At 40.7% G+C, this 22,442-nt stretch overlaps 1 protein-coding gene across 1 annotated transcript in view; it reads left to right on the top strand.

The window, feature by feature from the left end:
- FGD5 (FYVE, RhoGEF and PH domain containing 5) overlaps nucleotides 1–22,442 on the top strand; it is a 74,984-nt gene that overhangs the window by 17,174 nt on the left and 35,368 nt on the right. The window contains exons 3-5 of the mRNA XM_041425488.1: nucleotides 7,081–7,210; nucleotides 9,877–9,935; nucleotides 10,046–10,076. Of these exons, the coding sequence (XP_041281422.1) occupies nucleotides 7,081–7,210; nucleotides 9,877–9,935; nucleotides 10,046–10,076 (220 nt within the window). The remainder of the gene's footprint in view (nucleotides 1–7,080; nucleotides 7,211–9,876; nucleotides 9,936–10,045; nucleotides 10,077–22,442) is intronic.

The raw sequence follows: 22,442 nt of genomic DNA on the forward strand, positions 1-22,442 counted from the left end.
GATTAGCAGTTAAGCTCTGTTTCTCTCCTGGAAGTACTGCTTTAACAGCTGGGTGAATCTCTGAAATGCAAGAAAACTGAGTTCACTTGATCCTAGCTTCACTGCATTTTTCCCCTGGTTTGTCCCCAGATTTGGCTGCGTGGTGTTGATAAAGCAATTGATCCTGGTAGTACAGGGAAATAACAACTCGCCTTCCATTTTAAGAGTCCTGCAGGGCAGAATGGTGTTCATTGTGTTGTACTTACTGTGAGTATTTTCCATGGAAAGTGTGGAATAATGAACTGGAAACAAAATTAAAAGAGAACAGTAAGACTCTGGTACCAAGTTTTAGTGTCTCAATTACACTGCCAGAAAATAAAGTAATAATAATCAGGAGCATATCCCTAATCGCCAAACTATAATATATGCCGTGTTAACGGTTTCATTTTCTGAAATGTATAATCTTTTTCTAAGAGGATCCAGGACTCATAGTCAGAAGAACATTAGTAAATGTGTCATAGTTGGAAAAGTGACTATATAAGTGGAATCTGGATGATAAATGATACTATACCAGATGCTCATGTGGGGTACATTTGTACCTCTGAGGATGTGAACAGCAATTTGTGATTTGACTGCCTTGATGATTTGTGCTAGAACCTGAAATTAGAATGAGCTGAAACATTTTCCAAAAGGTGAACATTCACAAAAGAATTGTATGTGAACCATACATCTGTTTTGACAGAATTTAAAGGAACTCCTATGTGCTGTAGCCTAAGATACAGAAAACCTAATCTCTGCTTCTCACAGGTCTGCTTTTCCAGATCACTTTGAGCAATGACTTTGAATCAGTCAGCAGTGGTAATTAGAATATGAGTTTCTCACAACCCAATGCCTAAAACACCAGCCACAGGGAGAAGGAAGTACCTACTGGTTTTGTTCACTAGACCCACAAATAGACACAGTCCTGTTTCATTTCTAGAACATCTGAAATAATTTCTTTTCAGTTGTCCGAGGTACAAAAATAAATTCCTACACCTCAGATGTTGCAGCAAAGAAAAACAGGGGTCTCCTGGTCAAGTCCTGTACAAACTGAGCTAACACTCCAGACTTTGCAGTAATCAGAGTTTTCCATTATTCATTTTACCCTCTTGGGCACTCTTCTACTGCTGGATCTGACAGACAGATGTTGTTACTGCAGTGAAAGGGATCTCTTAAAGCCATACGTTACAAGTGTAATTTCCATTTTGGAAATGCAATTACAAACCAAGGGTGTCCTACCAGTCCTAATACCAGTTTTGAAATTCCATGTTCTGCCCTTCTTCTGCTATGTGCATGACCAACTGTTAATCTACTTATGCATAAATGAAATTTAATTCAGTAATACTATAACAATGCTTAGAGATAATTCTTGTATTAGAACTCATTATTATGCAAGGTGTTTGTAATTTCACTTCTAAGCATGGTACTATTTGTAAGAAATTGGTATTTTGTCTGTCATAGCAGATTCAGACTTTGTAAAGTATTGGTGCCATGTTACTGCTACTTTTCCTAATTTTAGAAAAAAAATATGCTATTTTTAAAAGAAAGAAAAAACCCCTGAAAACTGTCATTACCTGCACTGGAAGTATCATTTTCTCTGTAGTGTAAAAGGCTCTAGGAATACTAATTTTAAGTCTTTTCCCAATACAACTCTAAAAAGCTTTTTAAAAAAGCAATGTTCTCTACCACAAAAACCGCCTCTGTCTTCCGCCAGTTCTGATGTCTTTTGGAATCAGATGCCAAGAATTCAAATTTCTATTAATAAACAGGTCACTAAAAAGTCTGTCTGCAGCAAATGATTGATTCAAGTTCAGTTTTGTCTTTGTGTTTCACTGACGCAGTTTCCAAGCTGGCATCCTCCTTTGAGTTTTCTCAATTCTTATCACTTACAATTATGTTAAACTGGATATTCTGAAAGGATTATAATGAGTTGCATCCATTTGCTGCTATGATGATCACATTTGCCTGACACCTAATCACATCTCATCCAGACCAAATTCCAGAATCAACAGTGTAATCCTGGCTGTACTCTGAGTTTCAGGACTATTTGTGCAAAAGTACAGAGCAACTGCTGTAGTGTATGAACCTAGATTCACTAAGGAGGAGGACTTGTAAAGATATTCTGGTTCTGTGTAACTCACTGTAGTCAATAAGGTCCTTGTGCAAGTATGAAACACATCTGGACCAGATTCTTACCTATATAAAATTGTAAACCTGGCTGTTATGCTTGTTAGATAGCAGAACCGTCCACCAACACAGAACATCTCCAGGGGATGCCCCATTTGCGAAACTCCTACGTGATGATTGACACAGATCTTTTTCTGAATTGTCTATCTGCAATGTTTTTATGAATTCTAATTCTTTGGGCAAGTAGTACTGCTTAAATCTTTCATTACTGATGTTCTTCTCCAGTGTGTGCCTTTGTGCAGAAATCATCAACTTGGCTGCCTGAAAGCCACTGACAGCATATAACTCAAGAACCGTCACCACCAGCAGAAAACAGCAATACTAGCAAGCATGACTGTTAAATAGTTCCAGATAGATTGCTGCATCTCAGCTTGGCCATAAGGATGAAAACATTACTCTGTGCCTTAAGCATGGACATGATCCTGGGGTACTCATCCCTCTCTCTTAAGGACAAAGTGAAATCCTTTTTAGTTTGCAGTAAACAGGGAGAAGTAAAGCTGTGCCTCAAGGGAGATGGACACAGTAGTAGTTCATGTTTAGACCCTGGCAGGGATCCACAGTGTCCAAAGCCTTCAGTCTAACCTGTGCTCTAAACGTGGCATTGCTCTGGGATTACCCACCTGACACAACTGACTGCCAAAGCACACAGTTAAGAAACATGCCAAAGATCAAAACAAATCCTTTGTAGCAGAGCAGTTTTTTCAGCTTTGCTTCCCAGACAGTGGTCTCCCCAGAGAGGTGTACTTCTCATATTCTGAGATGACCATCAGGTGACCAGCTGAAAGTCACCTCTAACTTATATTTTTTCCTTGCCTTTATTAATGAATTTCTAGGTGGTTGGCTTATTCTGTCATTGATTTATAGGGAGGAATGAGTCTTACAGAGGGTTGAGTGAAATCAGAGGGTCTTATGCTGCTCAAAGATCACAAAGTGAGTCCACTGAAGTTAGGGTGAATCTCCCCAGTTTTACATCATTGTATCCAAAGTCAGATTGTCACTGAAAGAAGTCATTTTATAGAGGAGAATAGGGCAAAAGTGTTGGGCGGTTTCACTGTCAGAGGCCATTTGTACTGTAACTGGGGATTACTCAGCAAATCATTTGAAACCTATCCTGATAATTGGTGGATGTATTCCTTGTTAGCTTCTGTCCCTTGACAGAAATGCAGAATGGAATCTCAACATAATGCAGATGTATGGTGTGCATGGTCTGGGAAAGAACAGTTTCACAGCACAGTACTTCTGTCACTGCCGAGCACTCAGGTCTTCATTATGCCCACCTCCTTTGCATTGCAAGGATTCGACATAGCGAAAGGTTACCACTGATGGGGAATGATAGGGTGATGGAGATCAACAGGGCTGTGATTTAGCAAGGGAAAGAAGGAAAAGAGAAGCATAAAAAGAATCTTAAGGGAAACCTGTGCTGGAGCTGTTGGATATAAAAGCTCTGGGGTGCCTGTGAAGCTAATGATTTATTGAAAGTAAAAGCTATGCGGTGGCTGACATGTGATGTTATTAATATGTTCAAAGGAGTCTCTAAAGGGTAGAGCTGCATTTAATAATATATTATGTATTATCAGCTGCCCCATTGTACCTTCTGGCGTGGTGGCGTGCTGGGTGTGGTGCAGCTGAGCGTCAGCCCTTGCTAGTTCATTGCCAGGTCATCTCTGGGGAGGAACTGTTCCCTGTTTACAGGAAATGCAGGACAAGGGCCGGAGGGCCGGGCTGAGCACAAGCTGAGGCCACCACAGCTCACTGCTTCCCCCTCATGCTTGGGAGAGCAGGAAGGGGGTATGCACTTGTCTGAGGCCCAAGGACACTGTGTTTTGTTTCCAGGCATGTGCAGCTTTTACTGCTGCTTTGTTTTACTTAGTGTTTTAAAACCACAGGACTGGGAGGGTAATGGTGCTCACAGACAGCGGTGACAGGGTGTGTCACTGAGCCTGAAGTTGGCTACACAGGTGCCTCAAAGCAAAAGCCTCAAGGCTATCCGTCCTACCATGTCTGGGACATGGCTAATGAAACCTCACTCTCAGGCTTTCTCTTATCCCTTCTCTACCGGTAGCGCCGCAGGCTGGGCCAGAGGACATTCCCTAAGATGGAGACCAAACACCTTTGTGCTTCTCACTTCCTGCATTCCCTTCCAAAACTAGACCTGCACCAGCACTGTTGTTCTGTGACCATCTCCAGAAGCAGTGGTTGAAGCTGGGAGAGTTTTGTCCCTAAAGTTGTCTGGAAAACAGCAAAAGCCTTATGCACCTGCCCAAAAATCCTCTTCCCCTCTCCTGTATTCTGTACCACAACAATGCAAGGAAGAGCAATATTCAAATTGAAATGCTTGAGGAATTAGAAAGAACACCTTTCTGGCCTTGGCAAGCAAACAGCTTATGCCTCAAGAGTGTGAAATGTGATTATCTTTGTGTTACCTTGTCTTGACAGGCTGTGTATGTTATTAGCAGGTATCATGTCTTTCTTGGCCTTTTCAGACTTCAGATACAATATTTGCCTTGATCATCTGCCACAGGGAACTGACTGGCTAACCGTATGCTGCACTAATAGGCATTTCCTTTTACTGGCTTTAAATGCATTTGGACTTTATTTTCCTTTAGTAATGAGCCTTTCTTTTGCAGAATGAATTAAAACAATTTACAAATGGATGCAGGGAAATAAATAATCAGTTTTAGTAAAACAGGGTACTTCAGCACCCCACTGCATCTCCCAGATTACTCAATCACTGCATTGAGCTCATATTATTTTAAATTCTTGCAATAAGGATGTCACCATCTAAGAGTTTGAACTAGTAACTGCTGAGCTTGGGACTTGAGATAAGGATAGGGATACTGCATGCAGAAAAAAGCTGGATTCAATCCTCTTGGCCCAACAGTGGAGGACTGGGGTCTTTGCAGGTGTTGATTATTTTTCCTTCCCACTGGATGGCATCAATTTTATATATTTGGGTTTTGCATAACCCAGCTGTGTCCAGGTGAGATTCTGGTCTTGCATCCAATACATCATAATTAGTTATGAGCTAAGATTCCTGTGACAGAGGAGTTTAAATGGGTGCAGGGTGAGGCCTGTGGATGGGAAGGTTATGGCAGCAATTTAGTAGTCATCTGTAAATTTAGCGTATGTGATCTGAGTTGATGTGTCAAGCTCATCACCACTTAGCTGGCTTCAGGGAATATATACTTGTAGAGGTTGTACTCTACAGAGAAAGAATAACTGTTTGTACCTTCCGAGGTAGTTCATATAAGCTTGCTTTGCTTACTCAGGTCAAATAATTGCCAATGCAAACACCAATACACGCAGAAAAAATATTTAGGGTCATAACTGTTGTTCATTTCAGAGCTTTGGTGGATGTAGGCCTAAATGAACTCAACACCACAGCCATTCTTTCTTTAGCAAATATTTGAAAGGATTGTCTTTTAGCAGTCCAGAAACATGGTTTTGCTAATGAATGGATGAAACTTCCTAGACAAAAAGACATTCTGTCACCCCACAACAGGCAGAGCAGAAGTCAGTGCTTACCTCTGTCCTGGGATGACTATATGATGCTTTTTTATGTGAAAGGAAATTAGTGTTTCAGAGGATATGGGAAGTATAGAAATAATATAAACTGAGTAATCCAGGCCCACATTACATGGCTGGCCAACTAGAAAACATGGAGATGTCAGATTTTGTTTCTCAAGACAAAAGACTTGCCCTCTTGGCTGAACACAGGAACCTTGCCCTCGAAATGTAAAAAACTTGGGGCCACTGTGATGTATAAGCTGTATATAAACTCCCAGAATGACACTGTGGTCAAAAAACCAAATCTGATCCTTGAATGTGAAAATTCAGTAAAGTCAGGTAGGAATAGATGGGTGTTACAACTGATATATACGGTTTGGTACCCATCTTTTGCCAGTGCTGGAACAATGAGTTATGTGTTGCAGTACCAAGAGCCGTATCAAAACTGAATGGCAGCAAAAGCTGATGCTAAAATGATTGGTAAATTGAATAATGCTAATGCATAATTGGATGAAGTTTATAGATTTTAGAATTATTAAATCATAAGTGGCATTATATAGTAAGACAGCAAAATCTTCACCTATTTCATATAAAAGTCAAAATTAAGGGACAACTTGAATACAGCTTGTGAGTACACAGTAACAAAATCTGGAAGACTGGACACCAGTTCAGCAAGGTTTAACAAGATCCAGCAACTGGAATTTGGAGCTAGGCATATACAGATCATCTTTAGTCATGCTTTGTAGAGGTTTTGAGATCACGGGCAATTTTAATTGGAATTTTATTTTTTTTAATAAAATGCTGCGAAGCCACAAGCCTGTATTGCACTGGCTTGTGTTTCACAGCAGCTCCAGTACTCTTGCTGCACGGCTTTCTCTGGGTTTCTGGAGCTGAATTCATGTTCCCTTGAAGCAATCCAAGGATTCTGGAACCAGAGTATCTTGTAGTTTAATTGATTATATTGGTATTACCATTATACTTTTCTCGTCCGTGTGATGTTTTCCCAGAAAACTATTGTCACAATATCTAACTTCCATTTAAAAATGTTCCTGTGATTTTACTGAATCTATTTTGAAGGGCTGACTAGGGAGGAACAAAGCAGTTCTGGTTCCAACTAAGTACAAAGTTTTTACTCCAAGCTGGGCCAGAGCACTGACCTCTTGGGGAAGCTTGAACAAGTTCAGTTAACTTCCCATTGATCCTTTCAGAGTCTTCTGCTTGCCTGAACGTTTGCCTTTCAACATAGCAGCCAAAAAACCCCCTGCTTGATAAATCTTGCTTTCCAAGCCCTGCAGGCATTCTCTATGTCTGAGTAACAGTGAGTCTGGGAATAACACCATTGAGCTAGTCCATTCTGTTTTTCTGCAGTGCCTACACTGAGCCCTACAAGGTGTGCCCAGTCTCTGTGACGCCAATGGAAGCTGTCACATCGGATGAGGAACAAAAGAGTTCAGAAGATGATGAGAGCAGCCTTAGTGATCCCAGTCTCACCAACAAGGTAAAAAAAACCCCTAAAAATGGTTAATGCATGAAATCTGGGGAGGAAAAAGCAATCTGCAGAAGATCCTGGATTCTTAGCTCTATGCTTTTGGTCTGGTGCTCATTTAGAAATGGCAGAGCCATCAGTCCTTCACTCCCCCACTACACTAGGAATAATTTACCTCTACAGCACATGGCAAAGGCAAAGAATGTAGACTGAAGATGGACAGTGAAGGCAACATAAACAGCAAGAAAGGCCTGACTTGAATGTCTGGAAAAAAACTCAGTCCAAAGCATTTAGTTTCCATCTTGAGAATTTAAGATTACCTTGAGTCAAAAAAAGACAGATGGAGAAGACCTGCACTGTGCACAAACATGGACCAGTAAGCAGAGTCTCAAAGGTCTCAAATCAAGCAGAGCAGCTACTGACTCAGAAGCAGCAGTACATAAGAATGACTTTGCTGCTCCTTACACATATCCACTGTTTTCCAGACTCCAGGCATCATTCTGTTTTGCAAACCTTTAACATATTAGAAATATGCACTCATGTGCACACACACAAAACTGGAATATGCTGGAGTTGGGAACTGCAGATTTGTGTGCCTTGAGGAAGCACCTACTTCAGATGCCTTTCAAGGGACAGCTCTTGATTTACATAATTACGCAGATCCTCCAGGACAGCTGCAATCTAGCTCTTCAAGGATGTGATCTAGAAGACAGATGTGGATTGCTATTCCTTCACTCTCACTGATTTACAGAGCTAACCTGAAAAAGTGAATTGTTCTTGTAATGCCTCAGTTTGCTTACCATTGGCACTACTGTAAACTGCTACATTGTGCATAACAGTTACAAAAAGGGCATTATGAAGTCACTCATGTACCAAAGCTTATAAAACTGCTATGAGCCTCTGATTGTGACATAGCACTCTTGCCTGAGTACAATCAAGCTACAATATGCTCTGGAGTACAACACACACATAGTAAAATGCATGAGGAGATGCAATTTGTCCATGTTAGCATGGCAAGTTAGTGGCGCACACAGCGATGGAGCTTCTGCTTCCATGTTTTCATGAGTTGCCCTGCTTTGAAATGCAAAGGATACCCCAAAAGAGTACTCCAGAGAAGTGACTTGTACAATGCTTCTGGTTTAGAAAATTGTTCTATGATCTACCTGTGCTGCTCTTAGGCCAAACAATTCCTGCCCATGGAGGCAGCTTTGCCCCCAGCCCCACAATTTTTTTAAGCTGGATCTGTTTGGTTCAGTTTTTTAAGGAGACCCGTCTGGTTCTGATGAAGGTCATGCAAACAGCTGGGTCAGCACAACTGAGAGCTGGCGCTATGCTTAGAGGGGAGTGACTGGCACTGCCACCGATGTGCCATCAATCTTTATGATTAATATGTCATAGGCAAAATTCAGGGACTTCAGTGTCACATAGTCTGTCTAGAGCATGTCTGAGAGTGTCTCTGTGCATTGTCTGTCTTGGGTTATTTAGCTGCTGTTTGTTTAACCAGGAAATTAACTCTGATATACACAACAGTGTCTGTAGACAAATTTCTGGGAACAGGGGATAGAGTGGGTGCAGGTCCCTCAACTATTCACTCTCTGAAACAAAGTCCAAGTGATTATTATAAGTCTGCAAAGCTGCCAGCATTTTAGAAATCTTTACTCCGTGCAGCCAGTCATGTGCCTGGTCCTGTGGTATAGCTCTCTCCCAGCTCCCTCGTCAGAAGCTTCCTTCTGGGCCTTGGTCCAAGCCTTTGCTTAGCAGATGGAGGCCATGGCAGCCATGTAGGGACCCTTGACTTTCTGCTTCACTGAGTCTTCTTACCAGCATACTTGGTCTGGCAAGCAATATCACAAAGGCTTGATACTGCACTCATTTCCCCTGAGTCCACTTTAGATCACTGAGGGCTGCATTTCTTTGTGACTACTAGACCAGTGTTTTAGCTCCTTACTTCATCACTGTTGAAAAAGTCAAACTTTTCCCAGTACATATTTCTGTGCTTTGGCCATCTCTCACCATAAGGATGAATCATGAATTAGAAGCAAAATACTATTAGCCACTTGCACCTCAGAGACATAGTTTGCTTCTTTCACAGTCTGTGTCTTCCAAGATGCCTACCAGTTAAATAGATGCCTTGAGATTTCAAACAATGTTGTCTGGTGAAGTACTGAACTAATTCTGGAGATATTTGTGGCCGTTTAGTTTAGACACTTTTTTTAGTATGCAATAAAGCCCTTTGCCCCATTTGCTTCTAAAGGTCTCACTGACAGCAGTCAGAACTGTTTGGAATATGATCATTTTGATAAAGAACTCCTCTTTCCAAGTGGTATATCCTCAACAGCTGTGAAGCTAGCCTGGTCAAAGTTAAGCACTTTCTGCTTCTTTGACAAATTTTTGACCTGTAAAAATCCACAGAAAATTTCACTCCTCCTTCAATAACAAGACATTTTTCAAACTTACCATCTGTATTAGCAGCTATTACATTGTACTGTATTACTAGTATTTGAATTGGGGAAAATGGCCTGTCATGGAAAGTGCAGGATGCCAGACACTAAACAATAAATAATTAAAGTCTGGTCACTGTTTTTACTATAGAAATATGCCAGTTTAAAGTGCTCTCTAACACTACTTTACTTTGTAGAATGAGAAATCTCCTAATTGTTTCTGACTTCTGTTGACAGAAAGAAGGCCAGTCCAGAGCTTACCTCATTGCCCAGGAGCTAATGTCTTCAGAAAAATTGTGAGTTTGTTTTTACAATCTACCTGTTGCGCTTCTAAAATTAAAGCTATGCAGTCCACCCTTCAGTGTTCATTTGATGGCAGTTAATAAAAGTTTGTCTCTCTCCCCAGATATGTGGAAATGCTCCAGTTGTTACGTATGGTAAGTAAATAATTTTAATCACCGAAACCTAGATACCCTTTTATTTAGCTGCAACTTAAAAGACATAAAAGCACTGAAGGGATTTAAGTGAATTTGAGGAGGAATGGCTTACAGTGAACCATTCAAATCTATTATTTGTCATCTAGAGGGAAAAGCATTGGCCACCAGTTGGGGCTTGTTGAGGTTGAGACTGGTGTAAAATGCATAATAAGCCTAGTGCAGAGAAGGAGATGGTGATAAACAGGGGTGGACACTCTCCCTTCAGAGTGAGACAGATGGGAATAGAGCTATGAAGCATGGGGATTTGGTTTCAGTGGGCTCACTCTGCTTGCATTTAAGCTTCTTGTTTTCTAATAATGCAGTATTGGTAATAGCCAGTGTGCTCTGGGTATTCACACTGTGTCACAGTGTTTTGGTTTAAGACAACTTAAGGGGCGCATACTCTAAAATAAGTTACCTCCCCACTGATTTAACAAATCCTATTCCACCAATCACTTTTCACTTATATTTACTCCTGTTCCTTTCTGGAACAGGAGTAGATAAAAGTGAAAAAATAGCAGTCTATAAAAAAGAAACAGCAACAGGCAAAAAATAATAGTAATCCTCACTAGTTACAAAGTTGCTGAGCTCTCACTGACTCCCGAAAAAACATGAACTCCAAAGGGCAGAGTAACTCCTCTCCCAAGACGACTCCCTCCGCAGCCCAGAGCATGTCGGAGACAAAGGGAAAATGTCAGAGAAACCCCTAAGACGGCACCCTCGGCAGACAACTGCATATGGGGAGACAAAGATGGCAGCAGCTCTCCTCGCTCTCATCTCTCGAGCAGCAGCAGCTCCACTGACAAAGGTGGCCGGCGCCCTCAGGCATCTGGAGCTTGGGAACTGAAGAACTCGGTGAATCTGCAGTGCCAGCTTCTGCCTGTCCCTAGGCTGGCGGCATCCAACCAGCATCAGCACTGCAGCCTCCAGGCCACTGGTGCTGGTGCTGTGCTGCTCTCTCGGGTCCCTGTTCTGATGGGGGCTAGGGAGAAAACGGACTCTCAAGCACACATAGAACAGTGGCTCAACCTCAACCCGTGCTGGCCTTCCGCTGCAGACAGATGTTGTAAAATTCACTCTGAAAAGTTTTGATTTTGAAATGCAGCCTCTCAGGTTGCTACTGTTGCCACCTAGAAGCAACTCCCTCCTAAGGCCAGGGGGAAACAAGAACAAAACAAAGCCTATATGTGCACTGCCTCAGCTATCTTACCTTGCAAGAACAAAAGGGAAAAGAGCAAGAGCAAAGAGGCAAGAGAGCTCTGCTTGGGCAAGCTTAACTTGAAAAAGACGGACACCTTCCGGTTCTGCTTCTGGCTGCACAATGGGGTCTTAATGGGACAGTAAAAACTTCGGTCTCAGATAGGTATGGAATACAAAAAAATTTTGGGTTAGGCAAGACACACAGCTAACCACCATGGAGAAAATACAGATTCTGGTGTCAGAAACGTGTGAGAGAACACCCAGAAATAATCACTTTTAGTGCCTGATAAAGAATTCTTGCATGGCATAAACTGACTGGCAGCTTTGTAATGGAATACTCTCTGTCCCTTTAACAGATCTTCCTCTGCTTCCCTGGAGACTGGTACACAGCTTAGGTGGCCTTGCTGTCAGTATCTTTCTTGGCTGTTAGTTGAAAGATAGTAAGGAGTAATAGCCACCACACAAAGCATACTGCTGCTATTTCCACTGCTTCTTGGAAAGAAATTTCCTGAGAAGGGAAAAAGTAACCCCAGGTTGTCCTTGGAGGACACCCCAGTTCCACTAGCAGTGGAACTGGAACTCTGATGGGGACAAAATTGATGAGGTTAGAACTCAAAGGAGACTAAGTGTGACAATGTCACTGAATTGGGAGGAGCTGTCGATTCCCTCAAGGGCAGCATAGCCTTGCAGGCACGCCTCGACAAATTAGATAGATGGGCCATCATCAGCCATCATCATATGGTGCCTGGGACAGGGCAACCCTGGCTGTATATATAGACTGGGGAACAAGAGGTTGGAGAGCAGCGCTGTGGAAAGGGACCTGGAGGTCCTGCTCAATGGTCAGCTGGATCTGTGTTAGCTGTGCCCTGGCAGCCAGGAGGGCAAACGGTGTCCTGGGGGGCATTAGGCACAGCAGGACCATGAGGGGATTGTCCTGCTCTGCTCTGCACTGGTATGATCTCACCTTGTGTCCTGGGGGCAGTTTTGGGCACCACATTATTAAAAATACATTAAGCTATTAGAGAGGGTCCAAAGGAGGCCATGAGGATGGGGACATGTTTGGAGGGGAAGCCTTATGAGGAGTCACTGAAGACACTTCGTTTGTTCAGCCTGGAGAAGGAGAGACTGAAGTCATACCTCACTGAGATCTTCAACATCCTCTTGAGGGGCAGCAGAGGGACAGGTCCAATCTCTTCACTCTCATGACTCAAGAGAATGGCTGGAGCAGAATCAGCAGAGGTTTAGGTTGGGTATTAGAAAAAGGGTTTTCACCTAAAAGGCGGTTGAATACGGAAACAGGCTTCCCTGGGAAGTGGTCACAGCACCAAACCTGTCTGAGTCCGAAGAAGCATTTGGACAATTCTCTTGGCCACAGTATGGAATTCTTGGAGTGTCCTATAAAGGGCCAGGAGTTGGACTTGACAATCCTGATTGGTCCCTTGTGACTTGCATATTCTATGTTTCTATGATATTGCTGCCTGCTCATCGTGTCTCTCAAGCAATCTACCAAGGCAGTAGAACCAGTCACTTTAAGGGACTTAGATGCTTATCTAATTAATTTGCTGGTACTTTGATAAATTGGTGATAACCTGCCTAGCCATTTTCCTCTTCTGTCCTGGCTTTCCTCTGATTTCTGCACCACCAAACATGTTATTTCACACCAGTGAGACAAAGCTGTAGTTATCCACTGTTCCCTGGGGAAGCCAGGGTACTTTCTTTACCTGTGGGATACAGGGCTTCTGACCATTGAGAACACTCAAGGAACTCCTTACTGAAATTAATTATTTCCTAAAGTATCACCAAGAAAGAGAAAAGGAAAAGGCTCTGCCAGCATCAGAGAAGAGAAATATCTATACAGGAAATTACCTTGCACAGAAGGTATTAGTCACTGTGCACCTTCATTAAAATATTCTTCGTCTATTTAGTTTTCCATTTCCAAATACATTTGTGCTTTGGTACATTATAGACAGCATGTAAAAGCAGACCTGTAAAAGCGCATATACGGTGGAGGGAGAGCATTTAATGGAGGTGTCTAGGAGAGGCCTCTCATTTGCATTACATCCTGGCATTTTCCATACACCTCTAGGAGATAAAAGTGGGTTACTAATGCCAGAAGACTTTTCAATATATATGTCCAAACTTGAAATGCACATCAGTGCCTTTATCCACAGTATAGATGGCTGCACACCCTCATGGCTGCTATAGCACCATGCTGCTGTCAGGCTGCCTTGCCTATGCTATTGCTGGATCAGGAAAGAAATGCTTCAGGACTTTCCCCATCCCTTTCCTTTTCTGCTTCCTCTGGTAAATCCCTGTGTACTGAAATTTGTTTCCCTGCCTGCCCATCCCACTGGAGAAAAGGGATCTTATGAATATTTAGCATGTTCTCATTATTTCCCTAGTTATGAAAGAAATTAAGGAAAATAGAAAGAGAAAAAAGAGAGAAGTTAATATGTCAAATGAAAGTAAGAAATGGGCCTAAAGTAAACCCTTGAATGAATGCACTGGTGGGCAAAGTTAAGCTACTTATAGGTCGTGAAATGCCAGAATAACTGTAACCATGCACTGTGACATTTCCTGTCCCAATTCCCTGGGTAAGAAAGTTCAATAAAATCTCATCAGTTTTAGAACTGGAAAGAGCCATAAGACAGATGAGCAGTCACCAACCGTATGAAGTTTAAGAAGGGCAAAATCATGATTTTGATTAACTATTTCCTTATACCATGGAAAAGTTCTTATGTGTCTTGACCCATACACTCCTTTAGGGGTTACAGGAGGCATTTCTTCAGCAGAGCCAGCAAGCAAGTTTCTCAGATAAGATTTAATTGTTTGTATGAGTTGGCTTTCTAACTAGTGAGGATGTATGAATGGAACCTGTGTCAGAGAATGAGGGAGAAGAGAGAAACAGGCAGCCTATTTTCACATTTGTCTGCTAGTTCAGGCACACTTTGGTTTAGAAAAAGTAAAAAATCTTTATGGGAACAGGATCAGAGGGTATGTTTCTGCGTTTCATTGATTGCTTGTCACCCTGGCATACCCCATCTCTACTGGTATAGGCTGACGTCTGTATGATACCTACCTGCTGTGGTGGCATTCAGAAATAATCTGCAGGTTTCTCGATTGCAAACACATTCAATCTAGAAAACACTGTCACTTATTCCATCCCAACTAATGTTGGACCTTTGTATTCACCTGTTACCCAGTATTGTGCAGAATATCTAGAGAAACTATTACCAATATTGCAACATGCAAGTCCCTTAAAATGTAGGGGTAGTGTTGGTTATTGCCTAACCAAAACAATATTTTCAATACTGCCATAACACTAAAAGCTATGATAATCTAATTGCTCCTTTTTCTGTATTTGAATATTTTAAGAGTAGTCACATCAGCAAAAGATCATATTTTCCTGTGCACTTGCTGTTGACACAAATTCCCTTAGCAGATTTCAGAAGCAACTAAGAGTGCCCACAGTCACCAAATTGCTCTTAAGGTACAACACACCATTCATGGCCAGTTAGGACCTTCCTTGACAGCATTCCTCAATCCAGGCATGCATTTCTGTTTCCCATCACCAACTTTCTCAAGAAAACCGTTTCTAAATGTTTAGCATCAAGTCTCAAGTTTCATCTTCTCATGTAAACCCACATATTGGTAAGAAAGGCAAAGAACTAAACCACACCCTAGCTGGTTTCAGAAAGGAAAAAAAAAGGCTTTTCTTATGCCTGCAGCAAGAGCAATTTTCCATCTCACTTCCAGGCTTGGCTAGTGCTGCTGTTCATTCAGCATAACAGATTCTGTTTGGCCTTTCAGTGGAGACTTTAATAAACTGATTGATTGCCAAAATGATGACATTTCCCTACACCCACTCGGCTATTGAACTGAAAGACTGGAAACATTGTGTTAGCTCACAAACTTGTATCCGTTGGTGTGGTAGTAGTGATAATAATCTAAAAGGTTTGCGGTTACTTGCCCTACTCTAAGGTAATGCAGTTCTCTGGAGCAGTGAGTTCAGGACTCATTCTGGTCTGAGCAGGTGGAACTGGCAGGGCCTTCTAGTCCAAGTTTATGACCTCTTGGTGCTCACAGTTTTTCCAAAGTCGTTTAGACTTTGAATTTCCTTCAGAATCATTTAATCTTCAAGTTTTGTCATTCTATCTCCTATTATGCTTCCCCAGCAGTGCAGGCTGCACTTGACATCCTTTTCTTAGTAGTTGGTCCTGAACAAAATGCTGCAGGTGGCTTTCTCAGCTTAAAATGTCACACATCACCATAAAGATGGTTTATTTGCTTCCCCTCGGCTGGTCTGTTTCAGATGGCTTTACAAGATGTACACAAATGAAACCTTGTGTGACTCAGATTTCTTCAGGATCTCAGTCTGTATGGGACCAAGCATTTCCTTGATAGTGTATCACGGTCACGTTTATTTCGCCTTTCTTTTTTGATAGTGGACCATGTTCATGTTTATTTTGCTTTGGCTTTTGTACATAAAATCTTTGTGTGTGCATAAACCCCTTTGAAATTATTACTTTCCTCCAAGATATTTTCTGAATTAAGGACAGCTCTGCACTGAAAAGACATCAGCCCCAACATCTCCTTTGAAAAAGAAAATTGACCCTGTTTCCTGGTTTGCATTTTCCTCATAACAATGGGTCACAATTGTTAGAAACAGAGACCCAGATTTATGCTTCCTAAGCATTTGGAGATATAGCTCCATATGATAAAGATTGATATGTGCTGGTTCTCCAGCCTTCAGAGCAGTTTGGAATTCACTGGACATCCCAGTGTTCATGACTGCAAAATAAATCTTAGGACATAAAAAATAACAACATAATTTTACTGTTCAAGCCTCTAATTTAAGATGAAACCTCATTGATTAAACTCTACTTTCCGAATTCTTGTGTCTGGCACATTCTCAAGAACAAAAAAAATAACTGTCTAATTTAGGAACCACTGCTACATGATAGACAGTACAGAATTCCATCATTCTAATCATTTACACTTCCAGTGGATGATTTGCCGAGCCTTTTTTATGACTGTGAATTTCTTGGATGATGTTCAAAGTTCTGCTGGACCAATCAAGTCATTACTTTCCTAATAAAATGTTTTAGTGAATGCAATGTGCTAGCTAAACAAAGAACTATCTCACTGTTAGGCCCTCTGAAGCTCTTATAACAGCCTAAGGGCACACTGTTAAAAAAGAATAGCCTGCTCTCACTTACACTAGGCTGATTTTTTTCTCATTTATTTATTCATTGTTGTCTTCATCAGCAGTAGGAAAATAATTATATATTGGCCAGGGAGCTTCTACAGTGGGAATGTTGAGCCAAAATAGCTTTCAGATAATCTGTATATCTCTTAAAAGGAGAAGGAAGCCACACCAGCCACACATCTGGATCAGGACAATTCCCTGGTAAAAAGCTGCACTGATACAGTATTCTCAGTGCATTCTGTAGAGTCTGCTTGTTCTGGAATTCATTTGCAGTGTTTTGGATGAATGTGTCTATTTGGCTGCATGTGAGTGTGTGCTGAGGTCAGGGTTCCTGACCTAGATTGTACCCTGTATGGCAGGATAAGGGACTAATTGTAGCTGCTGCAATAGCATTTTCTGCTCTTCATCTGGCATTGTTTCTGCTGAGTCCAGTAGTGAGAAATGTGAGATCACTGCTCCATATAGATCAGAGGTCATTCAGTCTACTATAGCAGATTTGCCACTTTTTCATTCAGGAGTGCCACTTTCATCATTCGGAGAGGAGCTGCTGACCGTGATGCAGATACCTCCAAGAACCTCCATGAATCAGATTTGGTTCATACAATACTGTACACCACTTCATGTCTGCACTTGGCTTTAATATGGGGGCTGTCTTTTCCCCCTTTGAACTCTTCACCCTCCCCTCAGGTATAATACCTAGGTGTCCAGAGAAGCTTTGGATTCTGTAAAATGCAGAATCTATTAAATCCAGCTTCATTCTAGAAGTGAGAGTGATTATAAAATCCTGCACCATTTTATGCAATTAGTATAGACTGTACTTACATAATTTGAGCTGCAGCAAGATTTCCTCTTGTCCTCCCTCACTGCCTTACAAAGTGTCAAATATGACTTCCCATTAGTATCAATCCATTAAAATACCATCTTGACTAGGGAAGAAATTGCAACTATAGATATACTTGTAAAATTATTTTGTTTGCATCTATGTTGATGTATGTATGTATTTTGCTGAAAAGCGTAAAGGTTTGGATGGCAGGTAGGTGTTGTGGTGTCAACAAGGTAAAAACACGCTGTGTGCAGACATGAGTTCTGTAGCTGAAGTGCCAGTATCCCCACATGAAGACAAAGGCAGAAAAATAGCTATGGTTTTCCACTAATGCATCTGCTCTGTACACTCACTCTCTTTTTATTTTTTTTTTCAGTGTTATTCTCTAATGGAAACTCGCACATCTATTTTGAAAATTGTAGAAATATCCCAGGGGAATTTATTCACCCATCAGACCATTCCCTTTTCTTTAATAAGGGCTAGAGATATATGCAGAAAAGCTGATTCAGCCATGACAGCAGTAGAGGTCAGACCTCTGGTTTGTGTAAACTTACATAGTTTTTCTCTGGCAGGTCACTGCAAGAGCAGCAGATGATTAACATCTTCAAAGCATTGCATTGCATTATTTTGAGTTGAGATTTCTTTACCTTGTTAACAACAACATGAAGCTAATTCAAAATCTGGGAAGCAGTTCAGCTCTATTCTGCTTTGTAGAACCTTTGTTCCTCCCAATGAGACAATGCAGTAAAGAGCAAGTTGAGACTTCATTTTCAAGACCTGAAATCAAGGTCACCCATAATCCTTAGACTGCAGGCATTCAGAGCTTTTCAAATCAGCCACAATCTAGCAATCTGTTCCTTCTAGTACAATGTGCACTTTTTGTTCGCAGAAATACTATTTGTTTCAAATATTTCTCTTTACCTATTAAAGAGTGGCTTTGTTCTACAATCACCATTTTCTACCATCTCAAATGCAGGCCTGATGCTAGAAACACAATGCTGTGAGCCAGTGAGAAAGAATCAATCCCCACCTGCAGAGGAACTGCTGGTCAAACCATAGGACTAAAAATCACTATTGGCAAAGACAATATTAATGGTGGTGTACTCCTTTCTCATTCTGCTCTCCTGCCATGTGGTCAATATGCAAGGACTAGGATTTTCATTATGACTAGATTAGAATTGCCTATGCTAGTGCTTTAAAGATGAAAAATAAGAAACCCAAGCAAATCAAGCAACTGATCAGCATTTCTTGGACAATTCTAAAAGGTCTTTCAAATAGAGCTGTCTCTTTATCTACACCTGTAAGTAAAAATTCCAACTTTCTCTTCTTTAGTGTACTCAGGTTTCTAATATTCATAGTTGCTTTCAACCCATTGCAGATGGCAGAACCATTAGCTTTTTACAGTAAAGGTAGAAATTAACTTCAGTCCTATCATTTTCTGACTACCTCTACTAGACTGGTTGTAGCAGTACCAGTTCCCAGGGATTCATTCATCCCCATTGGATGAACTGATCTAATTTGGCCTGTTCTGTTATATACAGAAAAAAAAAAACAAAAAAAACAAAAAAACAAACCAGAATTCTGAATCCAGAATTAATTACTGCACTCCAAATTATTTTCAAGTAGAAGTTGAAGGAGTCACCCAACATAGCATATACTTATATATGTACAGAGAGGCAGTTTTTTTCTCCAGGGTAAACTACCTGCCTGATAAGTTGTTTACTGACAAGAGATTGGTTTTCCTTCCTTTCACTAGGTTAAATGTTAAAGGTTAAATGTTCTCATTTTACTCATTTAGCTAATAAAGGCTAACTAGCAGCAGGGTGGAACCACAGAAATTATAACAGTGTGTATGGGAGGTATCCATCTTGCAAAATGTCTGTTGACACGTATACAGGATTGCTACAGTTGAAATTTGCAGATGGACTCCAAAGCACATTCACTCCCATTGTTGGAGAGAAATGATACACAAACTCACTGTTTCTGCATCTGTTCACAAAATCATGGACACTAAATCCAGAATTAACTCTTGTCCAATTAACTACACCTCTTGCCCTTTTATTAGAATATCACATTTCATATAGATGTTGAATCCTGTACAGAACTTTCTCGATAAGTGCTCAACCAAAAACCTCTGGTTGCTGGCATTTCTGACTTCTTTGAAAGAGTACCTAGAAATAACTACATGCTACAAAAGTGTCAAGGTTGCTGATCCTAGGTTAATTGACCTTTCTGTAGCCTGGAGCCACGTACCTAATTTTTTTCACCCAAAACCTCACACCCTAGCTGTTTCCTGTTAGTATCAGCACTCCCAGCATCAGTAAAGCCAGCTCATATCCCAGCATCCTGCGGGGAGGCTCATCACTGCAAAGAGGGCGTCAGATTCTCTTCCAAGAGCCAGTTAGGCTGAGATCACATAAACCATAAGATCTTGTTGAAACCCTGCATTCCTCTGGCCTCATACTTTTATAATGAACTCCAGGTTACAGTCCCCATTTACAGCAGAGAACAGAATTCTTCAGAGGCATCTCTGGAGGGAAAAGATGTAACTTGTGTGTTATATTAGTGACATTCACAAACAAAAGAAGAAAAAAACCCCAAACCAACAACCTTTGTGGCTGTGGAGTTTGATCCCCTTTGTTTCACTTCGTTATTTGTAGAGTTTATATCAGGGATGTTAAGGATATGGCCATTTGATGGTTATAAAGGGCTTATTTTTGGATGCCCAAAATGTAATGAAAAGAACTTTATGTTTCAGAAATGTATTTTTATAGCTGAGTTGCTAATCTTCTGTGTAACTAGGCTGCTTGGGTTATGCTTTCTCATGCACATGCAGGTACAGGCATAAGACTGGTATGAGATCTGTAGGCTCATCCAACCCTGGATGAGACTGAGCTTTGTAGCTATCACACCAGAGCCCTGAACTGAGCAACTTCATTTCATGAAGCTGTTTTAAGAAAGCTTTGATCAGTCAGGGAATTGTATGGACTCAATGTTTAGTACCTCCTGTACTTAGACATTGGGCTTTTGTGAGAGACTTGGAGACCTTCAGGTGCCATGACTGATTACAGTTAGTGAGATTGGAAAAGCACTTTGCATTTGATTAATGGCCTCAGAGACACTCGGCATTTTCAACAATTACATAATTATTTTTTAATGGATGTTTATAGTGATTACCGTTATGCTGCGGGGTTTTTGTTAATCATTAGAAAGCTGGCTATCCAGGCAACTAGAATTTAATTATTTGTCTGAGAATTCATTATAATCAAGGGGACAGACAATTAATAACTAATTAAATCTACGGAGATGCTGTGGGAAAGGAGTGTTAATCCCATTGCTTGTTGTGGTGGAAAGTGGACAGATACAGAGCTGTTTGATGTTAATTTGGAAAAGATGACATCTTTGTAATGTAATAGATTGCTTAAGCACATCACTAGTGAACTACAAGCTATTCACTTGGCACAATAAGCTGAGAGAACCTTTTAGATTCTTTCCCTGGTCTGGATTAATTATGATGACTGAGGACTTCTAACGGTTGCAGATTCCTTTGAGTTAGTAAAAGCATCCAGAAGAGAGATTGATCGGTTTAGTTGCTTGAAAAAGTTCTGGATTATACACTGGCTGAAACATGAACTTAGATAGGCTAACTCACATCAGAAAAAAATGGAAATTTAATAGCAAAACATTGGGATTATTTATGGTACTGGGGCAGGACATGTTGCAGAAATTAGACCCAGGTAATTCGGAAACATAGTAATACTTTTTCAGAAATCTTTATGATATTCTTTTATCCAGGATATCTTTAATCAAAAAGAAAACTGTCATGATGATCTTTTTTTTTTACATGGTTCTAGTGACTTTTCAGAAAACAAATGTTTCAGCTGTTATAGTTACTAAAAAACCCCAACATTGTCTTATGTGTGACTCTTGGCTATTATCCATTAAATAATCCAGTCATCCCAGTTCATAGAGAGCCAGTGTGGACATTAAAGTTGACAGTAACAACACAAAAGCCAGGAATTAATCTGAGAAAACTAAAACCTGATTTTGCCTGGAGTCAGTCCCCATCCACGGGAGAGGAATTTTGAAGTTCTTTGACTAGACTCTCTCCTATTCTATAAGAGCAGAACCTTTCAGCAGGATTACAGTCATACCAACCAGACCTCACCATGCTGAAATCAATACAGCAACCTTGATTTAATCAGTCCAAAATGGCAATCCAACGTATAGATTCACAGTGATGCATACTCTGATGAGTTGCTCGTACCTGGACATTCACACGCTTTATGGAAGTCCGTTCTTTTTAGTCTCCTCCTTAATAACTCTATCTACTTTTAAAATAATTAACTGGACAGAAGCCGGAGTCATGAGAAATACCATGATAAATCCCAGTATGGTCCAGGGAAGTTCATAAGATTGTCTCTAAAAGTTCAGGGAACAGAATTTCATTTCTTGGCAACTCAAACCTGGGAAAGCATTTTGCTATGTGCTCTGAAATAGGTGCCCTGTTATGTACTAGAGTGGGCTATATTTTAATATAGAGGAAATTGCCCCTATGCCTACATAATTTATAAACCACTTCATGATGAAAACCATTTCTAATATGAGGAAGAAAGGAGTTAGGTTTCATATCAAGGAAAATTGTTTGATCCATACTTTAAATTTTAAGTTCAGAAGTGTATCTAGTGCAAATTCTAGCACAAGGCATGTAGTTGTTAATGTTATTCATGTCAAGATGTTGGATCCAATGAGGTGAGAATCTCACCCTTCAGTTTAAAAAATTACGTTTTGGGTTAAGAAACACTGTAAAAATGAGACAAACCACACCCATGAAAGCAGGGGGAAAAGGCAAAGTAAATAAAAAGATACTAAATCATTCTATACATAAGGGTCTTAGAGCTTGATCTGGAAAATATTCCATTTTAGGTTGATAGCATTGTGGAATTCAGCTGAAACACTGTATGAACTAATGGACAAAAGAAAACATATTCTATGATCTCCTTGCTGTACTGAACACTATTGCTGTTGATAGTACATATTTTAAATCTTAGAAAGAATAGTTTAGGAGTCAAGAAATTGTAATAATAATTTCAGA

This window comes from Onychostruthus taczanowskii, unplaced genomic scaffold (genome assembly GCF_017590055.1).
Source record: "Onychostruthus taczanowskii isolate IOZ18803 unplaced genomic scaffold, ASM1759005v1 scaffold9, whole genome shotgun sequence".
NCBI lineage: Eukaryota > Metazoa > Chordata > Aves > Passeriformes > Passeridae > Onychostruthus > Onychostruthus taczanowskii.